This window comes from Papaver somniferum, chromosome 9, assembly GCF_003573695.1.
Source record: "Papaver somniferum cultivar HN1 chromosome 9, ASM357369v1, whole genome shotgun sequence".
Taxonomy (NCBI): Eukaryota; Viridiplantae; Streptophyta; class Magnoliopsida; order Ranunculales; family Papaveraceae; genus Papaver; species Papaver somniferum.
Genome location: NC_039366.1, coordinates 26,889,861 through 26,898,722, shown reverse-complemented (window position 1 = coordinate 26,898,722; position 8,862 = coordinate 26,889,861). Strand labels below are relative to the sequence as shown.

The 8,862-nt window shown below is 39.6% G+C and overlaps 1 protein-coding gene across 1 annotated transcript; it reads left to right on the top strand.

The window, feature by feature from the left end:
* Nucleotides 1-1,549: 1,549 nt before the first annotated feature.
* LOC113314047 (major latex protein 146-like) lies at nucleotides 1,550-2,446 on the top strand. The gene is made up of 2 exons (XM_026562822.1): nucleotides 1,550-1,884; nucleotides 1,957-2,446. The coding sequence occupies exons 1-2, from the start codon at nucleotides 1,629-1,631 to the stop codon at nucleotides 2,244-2,246; spliced, it is 546 nt and encodes a 181-aa protein (XP_026418607.1). The 5' UTR covers nucleotides 1,550-1,628; the 3' UTR covers nucleotides 2,247-2,446.
* Nucleotides 2,447-8,862: the final 6,416 nt, after the last annotated feature.

The following is an 8,862-nucleotide window of genomic DNA, read 5'->3' as shown; positions in this document are numbered from 1 at the left end:
ACAGTCTACATGACAATCTTGATCTAGCTCTTCCTTTTGTCTCATGTTCGCCACGTACTCTGCAGCTCTTCTCAATATATGATTCAGGTAACTTAACATACAACTCGGAGATTTCCTTAATGTGTGGGCGGAACGCCTCAAGGAATTCTACATGATAAAAATCAAAACAACTCTTTAGATTCTCCGTAATACCCTAATTTTATTCGGTAGGTGTTTTGAATAGAATTTTATATATGTCATACGGTCCGCGAGTTATAACCCCAAAGGTGTCACTATCCATCCACAAAAAACCCATCAACACAAAAGTAACACAAAAACACCAAAAAAACAAAAGTAACACAAAAACCCCAAAGAATTTGATGAAACCATTTTGGTTTCATCATAAAATTTGATGAAACATCATAAAATTTGATGAAACCAATTTTGAAATTTGGTGATTTCGTACCAATTTTGAAATTTGGGGTTTTTGTATCAGTTTTGTTTAAGATGGAGTTTTAATAGATCCCAACATTTGAGTGGGGTTTTTGTACCACAAGTTTGCTCACCTTGGATTTTTATGACTAGTTCTGTATGTCATATGTATCACCAAAGAATGTAGTAAATTTAAATATGTCATTGATCACTAAAGAACGTACGAAATTTAAATTCCATTGATTGATCGGATGAGAGTGAAAAATTGTTGTCGACTCTCTAATTAGAATTTCTCCAATGGAGTGTATGTGAAGATAAATGTCTAAGTCCACATAGGATAGACATTCATTTTCCCTAAAAATCTTCTCCAACCCAACTTATTAAATCAATGTGAAGATGACATGGTTTAATTTTTGTTAGACATTGTCAAGGTGAATGTCAAGTTTTAGACATTCACCTTGACAATGTCAAGCTATCCTAGTAAGCTTTTGCTTACTAAAATTAATTCCAATATATTAAATAGCCCTCTTTAGGTGTAATAAAATCTAAAATTTACTAAAAATAAAAAATGCATTTAATTCATAAAAAATCACCAACAACATCATCGGAGATGCAATGTTATTCCCCCTAAATTTAAGGAAAAATTGAAATGAGGATGTCTTGTTTGGGTTGCCACCTAGAAAACACACAACCACCGTTAGAGAAGCTCTTAGTTCGTTTCTTATGGATAACTATAAGTGAAGCACATAATGCTAGATGAGAAAAAAAAAAAGAGCCCCTTAAAAATAACGATAATGGCAAACGTGGATCAATCACTATGCTGTCTTTCATTAGTCCCACAAACCATTCGTATTACTAACTAATTAATGCCTAATTAAGAAGTAGCTTAATAGTATCTTAATACTCCAACAGTAAAGTTGGCTGTAGTGGAATTAATGAACAACCACACTAAACTTAGTTTCAGTTGCATGTAGGATACATATGATTGGGCTTATCAAAGGCGTTGGGTGCGTAATGCATCTAAACTTCCAAAAAAAAGTATGCGCATTATATCGATCATTCTCGTTAATGGATGTACTTGTGTGTATATTAAATTAGTGAAATATCTCCATTGCTTAGTATATAAACCCCTTCATGTCAATTCACTTAATCTCATTCCAAACCATCTCTTATCTTTAAAACATACTATCAATTAGTCTCTCATAAAATTAGCTAGAATGAAGAAAATAGGCATGGTACAAAGCTTTCTTAGACTAGGGTTGCTCACACTAGTTTTGATAGGGACGAGCCAAATTGTTGGGGCTCAGGTTGAAACTGAACTCAAGTGTTCTGCAGACAAGTTCTATAATTTGTTTAGGCACAATATGATGCACTTGACTACCATTTTTCCTGAAAATTTCAAGAGCATCAAAATTGTTAAAGGTGATGGTAAAAGCGTGGGTTCTATATGGCAATGGCAATATGTTTTACCAGGTAAGAAATCAGATACAAATTTCCGTATTATTTGTCTTTTTATATTGGGCTTATTTGATTTTATATGCACAGGAGCGTCTTCAAAAGTAATGTCTCTCAGGGAAATTGTTAAATTTGTGGATGACGATAATAGGTCAATCACATTCAGTGTTGTGGGAGGAGACTTAATGACTCAATATAAGAGTTTTGATGTCACAATGACGGTAGCTCCTAAAGATGTTGGCAATATTGAAGAGTCTGGTAGCAAAGTGAAGTGGTGGATACAGTATGAGAAACGAACCGAAGATGTTCCTAGTCCAGATGCATATATTGGCCTTGCAGCTCATGTTACTAAAGAGTTGGGTCATTACCTCCTCCAGTAGTAGCCTACTTCAAGACTGCCTGGAAAGCGGGTACCTGGAATCGATTGTTTTCTTTCGTGTGTTCGGGTGTCTTCCCGTTGGAATTTGCTTGGGATCCGCAGTTGATAAATGTGTTGTTGCATTTTCTTTTCTTAGTGTGCATGTAATTATGGGTGTAATGTATATATTATGGGCTTTGCTATTACTCTTGTTTGTTCCAAGAACTCCAAACTTGCCTGCTAAATATCAATATTCCTCCGCGGAGTTATTCATATCAATCAAATCAAACATAATATAGGAAGATTCATGCATCCAGAGAAAATAGGAAGTAAACATTCATTCCAAAACTTACACGCCAACTTGGAATGAATACGAGATCTTGGGTTAAAACTTACACGCCAACTTGTAATAACAGTGCAGTTTTCATATGTGCATCATGGTAGACAATACCCTGCACTGCAGTACCTCTGGAAACTCCTCATTACGCGACAATCTTGTTTTAACTTTTCCTTTACGTATTTAAAAAATATGCATCCCAAGTAGCTGTCCTCCTGTAACACATAGGACCTTCATATACATCTTCGTGAAGAATATCCTGCAGTTCCACTGGAAATTCACCATGTTTCATAGTCGCTACATGACAATCTTGTTCTAACTCTTCCTTTCGTGTCATGTTTGCCACGTACTCTGCAGCTCTATTCCTCTCCTTTGTAATGCTGGAGACAGAAATATCTGATTCAGGTAACTTAGCAAACAACTCGCAGATTTCCTTAATGAGAGCACGAAACACCTCAGAGAAATCCACATCATGACAATAAAAACAACTTTTCAGATTCTCCCAGGCATCATGTGCTTTAGCAGTAGGGGAAACGATTTTACCAGCTTCCTGCCTAATTAACCTGAGGACATCCTCTGTAATCTCTGATCGGCAAAGTAATTCGATATAATAAGCAACAATCTTAATATCTAACACATGCTGCAGACCTCCTCTCACACCTTGCAACTCGTGAAAAAAGAGGCAAACAGGCCCATCGACATAAATCGCGGAAGAAGCAACTATTGGCCTACCAAAATTATCCCGCAGTATAACCCCATACCCTCCATTGCTTCCTTCTATGTAATAACCATACACATTAATAGTGTAAAGTACCCTTTTCTCATCCTTAGTAACCACGCTCCACTTGGGACTTCCATCTCGATACCAAGAATCCCAACCACTCCTGCTTATTAGGTATCTTTTCTTTTGACATCAGTTCCATCAACTTCAACTCTGTACATGTCCCCTGTAGGATCGAGCAAGAGAGAGAGGAGAGCACACGGAAATAAATAAAAGACTACATTGATAATCAAATTCAGTGCGTAATTCTTATGGCTCAATTACCTACTTATAGTCTCACAAACTTGACAATCACTCAAATGATTTTCCTAATAAAAACAAACTCTAAATAAAGCATACATTCCTAACATAAATCAAACTCTAAATAGAACTCTTTTAGAACCTTGCTGCACAAGTTTACTTCACGTCCAAACAATTATCTTGGTTTAACTTCCAACATCCTCCCTTAAACCAAGATATCATTTAACAAGAATTCTATAACCCTCTTCTACTCCTCATTTTCTTCCATTGATCGACGTTAGCACGTCCTTGTCTTTTCTCATTTTCCATTCCTCATCTTCCATTGATAAACCTCAACATACAACTATTAGAAACACTAACAATGGTAGCTCACCCACTATTCGAATTACTAACAATAGTAGCAACACGTTCTTATCTTTTCTCATTCTTCTTCAAAGGTACCACCAACAAACCCTTACTCCTTGATACTCGATTATAGCTTATCCCAACTTCATGATCTCATCGGAATTCCGTCATCAAACTCAAACTCAATTTAAAAACAAAGCACAAACAACAAACTAACAAACGAAGCACATACAGCAAACCAATTAAAACGAAGCAATCTTCTAATTTTTCTTAACAACAATCTTCAAACACGTACCATAATGTCGTCATACCATAGCAACCAGCACAAACTTCTTTCTTCTCATCGCAGCGGAATATCATTCTTAACAAATCCTTAACAAGCTAGAAACACCTCATTGTGCTCTATTCAACTTGCTAACCAAACACAAAACCAAATTCTTTAACTCATCATTGAGCATTGTAGCTCATCTTCAACTTTCTTCACTGAGCATTGTAGCTCAAACTCATCTCTTGTTTACCCACTTCACTCGCAGGATTTCCATTCAACTCTTAAATTCCACCACTGGAATTTCTTCACTTCTCTAGCCAAATCCCCACTGGGATTCCTTCACACAACTCTAACCAAATCCCCACTGGGATTGCTCTTCACAACTCACGATCACACCCTTGTGACATCTCTTCTCTTCGCTCTTATCACCTCTTGGTGATTACTTCTATTTCTTCACAACCTTTCTTTTGTTTCTTCTTCTCTTCTCTTCTTTGTTCCAGTCACTTCACACTTCTTTACTCTTCAAGATTCTCTCACAATCTTGTCGTCACGCTTCTACCACAAGTGTACTTCTTTACAAAGTCTGCCACACTTTGTAGGATGTCCAAGTTTCTGCCACAAACTCTTCAACCACACTTCACTTCTTCCAAGATGTTTGAGCTTAAACTCCAATATGCCATCCTCCCTTAAGCTCAAACATCCAACATTCCTTGTCATTCTAAGTCTCAGAATCCTAGCTCAACTTCATTAAACTGTACCAGGACTTCTCAACTGCAATACCAACTTTGATCTTGTTCTTTTTTTATTTCGAATCCATGACCTAACCCTTCGAAACAACCACTCACCCAATGCTTCTTTACCTTCTAAAATCAACCAATGCCCTGCCACATCAACCCTTGCTTTCTACCTCAACAATCAACATATCTGCTTTCTGCAACGCCTTTGCCAGAAAACTGTCACACTTACTCACTGTTATAAAAATTTTGTCACACCTACTGTCACAAACTGTGACACATTCTACCGTTACGCTGCTGTAACAATTCTCCTCCAAATGTGATTGTTCATTGCAACACCTCACATACTGTTACTAACTTTCTATAACACTTTCCTCATATTTTTTTTTTGAAATAATAATTTCATTATATTAAATCAAATAAATTGTCGGATACATTATCAAGTGGTAAGAAATTGGAAGGGAGTCGAGCAACAAGCTGAGTCCCCAACCGCTTTTTGAATGACAACATCTATCCTATGGAAAAGAAAATTCCCCACTTTGACATTTGCATCATTACTAGCCATGTAATTCCGTAATCTCTTAAGGAATTTGATAGTGTCATCACCGAGATCATCTAAGGTAGTGAAAGCAAGGACTCCAAAGCCAAGCCCATGATCTGTGCATTTCTCAAGATACTTAACACGTTTACAATCGATAGCCTTATCGAGAGCTTGCCCTGGGTAAAAGCACGTACTCCATCACATGTGAAGGGAGTCACGTCCATACATACATCACGCCCATCAATCCAGTTATGAACTAGAATATCCGCAGGTCTTAAATCCGAGCCAGTATTGGAGATGAGACCTAAGTCGACTTCCTTCCTGGCAGGAACACTAGCACGGTAACATATGTCAGCAAAAGTATAACGAGCAAGATCATGACGAAACTTAATCCCAATATCCTTGACACAATGTAGAGCGTGGTCTCCAAAAATATCCATGTCTCTACCACAACAAGGACAAGTGCCACCCTCTTCGAAAAGAGGGATACCCAGTCTATAACACAAAACCACGCTGAATTGTCTAGGACCTATCTTCTGATTAAGACCCTCAATCGGAACATCCAACAAATAATCTTGTGCATGTTTAATCCTGTTGCATTGCCAAAGAGCAGCATCATGTGCCGACAGATTAAAGTTAATGGGTAACTCTTTCAACACAACACTAAAGTATCTAGCCGCCAGAGAACGCATAGATTGGGGGGAGGCATGAAGGATACTAAGTGGTGATTCAGCAATACCACATACTTGATTGTAAACACATATAGCATGCTCCAGACTAGGACTAAAACCAGACACCTCTGAGTGACGCAAAATATTACTCTGTTGCGAGGTAACTTGTAAACTAGATGCAACATAACCATATTGCATAGTATTGTACATAGTATAAACACCTGCACCACTATGCTGAATAGGTAGAGTAACTAACCTTTGTTGAAGCTTACCAAATCCTGGGCCATCTCCCGTGACAAAGTGCTGAAGATATGCCATCAAAAAATCATCAAACAAAGGCTGGGCTTCACTCAAATGTGCTGGTTTGGTTGTACGCATAGAGAAGTAGAGCCTTGATACCCCCTTACAATTGCACAGAAGAAGTAACTCACACTGTGGATCCTTAAGCTTCTTGATAGCCTCCATTAAGCCTACAGTTTGTTGAACTCTTTTAACCACAAATTCTTTACAGAAATGGTCATTCGTACTCACTGGTCCGCCTAGGAATTTTACACCGTCTGAGGGTTTGATAATATCCTCCGGGAAAACACCTTGCACAACACTTCTAGCATCAACTGTGGGCCAACAAATCTCAGTCTTAAACACATTAAGGTGTAAGCCAAGAACCGGCCCTTCTTATTGCACTATCTCCAAGGCTTTAGCCACCATCAGGGTGTCGCCAATCAGAGTCTCGTCATCCAGGTACCAGGCCTGGAGTTCCAATTGACAATGGAGCGCAATGCTGTGAATGAGAGGGTGTAGAGTTAAGGCAAACAGAAGAGGCCCGAGAGGATCCTCTTGTTGCACTCCTTGCGCAGAAACAAGAGTTTGGTCCATATAATACAACTTCGCAGGAGCTGAATAGCAAAACTCTACCCAATAAGAGATAGAAGGACATTCTTTTCTAACCTCATTCAACATAGCAGTGCGGTTCACCAAGTTGAAGTCATTGGAGAAATCCACAAGCAGCATCGTACGTGTATTTGAGCCTCCATGAACCTCCAACATACAGTTGACAGAGTGGAGAATGGCTTCCCCTCCACAGGCCACACCAACACCGAATTGATAGTCCCCCAAATATTCTTCCATCTCCTTTCCCACATGAGAAGCTGCAACTTTCGACACCAAACGTCTCCATACTGTGCCGACGGCAATAGGTCGTAATCCCCCATCTGGTTTGACAAGAGGCGTGAGTAGCGCAAACGCAACGAACACACTCAGCTCTGAGGGGCATAATCCAGCCAACCAAATTTTAACAAGATTCATGATGGAGGTAACCAACTCATCCGAAACAACAGCAACAGAGCAACTAATAGCATCGATCAAGTGTTGAGCCCGTAGCCCATCTCTTCCACAAGACGTCCCCCTAGGGAAACTCTTGATTTTGCTCAAGACCAAGTCTTTAGAAGCTGTAAGCGCAGCTTGAGTGGGAGGTTCAGAGGGAACTATAGGTGGTGCAGCGTGTGGGTGTTTGCGACGCAAATCCCCCAATGTACCAGAATTGGCAGGAGCAACCCCACTTGAAGTCAGGGTGCGGATAGCTGCTGTGTACATCCCAGAATTCATCTTCTTGCGACAAATTCGTAAGTTCTTAGCCTCTTGATTATCCTTTTTCTTCCTCTTGATCTTCTTCAATTGCTCCTGCCAAGCTTTGTGCTCTTCAAGAACTCGATGAACCAAGGCGGTACACCCATGAGTGTCAGACCACATCGACATAGAAAAATTGATGGTTGTTATCTGTATCTTTTTTCTATTACCCGAATGCTCCTCCTCACTACTCTTAGGGATGTAGGTACGAAGGACACAGACAGGGAAGAGAAAAAGCTGAATCCACAGTGTGATATCCTTAGGGTTATGGATGACTCGCTGTATAGCTGTGTTGAAAGTACGAGCAAAGAAGAGTTTGCATTTAGGTGGGATACTGGAAACAGTTTTGATTTGTTGACGAAGCACATTGTTCAGTAAATCCAAACTCAAACAAGGCAGAGGATCAGATGTATGTTGAGATGGACTGTCGCAGGGGAGTACATCTATAGGGCAGGGAATATCATGAATCAAAAAATCCACATCAACTCCATTGAACGGACCTTTAGTTACCACCCCTTTATGGTTTCTGCAAGAACTCCGCCAGACCTGTAAACGCATGCATTGTGTACAAAGCCACATCTTCAGTTGACACAAAACCTCTTCCCAATGCTTGTAAACTTTGTTGTTGCTGCTGATTTTTCCATGGCAAACAGTTTTGCACTCTTCGTTAGGGTAGTGCTTATCACGCATGTGTGTAAGTAATGAGCCCTTGGTGTAGCCTCTTCCTCGAACACCATCTGAGCATTTATCGAAACTAGTGAATGGGAAATGGTAACGTGCGTCATCAGAGGACTCTGCATCATGGCATGCATCATCACAAGGTTCAACGTTGTCTTGAATGGTGACCGAAGTGGAAGAACCTCTTGTTCTTACCATGACAAATCAAAAGCCCATGTGAAAACCCTAAATGCGCAGGTAGAGATGCAAATGCCAAACTTAGAATGTCAAATAAAAGCTTGGAAAGAGGGGAAGAAGATGAGACAAGAAACGAAGATGAAGGATTTGGGTAGAACTGTTTGATCAAAGAAAACCACGACCTACACCAAAAACTCTTCAAAATCGCCAATCGCCATTGCTGCGAAAAAATCGCCCCCC

Bases quoted from the DNA above. Each gene is read 5' to 3' on its own strand.
- LOC113314047 (XM_026562822.1), top strand. From the start codon at position 1,629: ATGAAGAAAATAGGCATGGTACAAAGCTTTCTTAGACTAGGGTTGCTC. The intron at 1,885-1,956 runs GTAAGAAATCAG...TTATATGCACAG, and splicing joins ATGGCAATATGTTTTACCAG to GAGCGTCTTCAAAAGTAATG.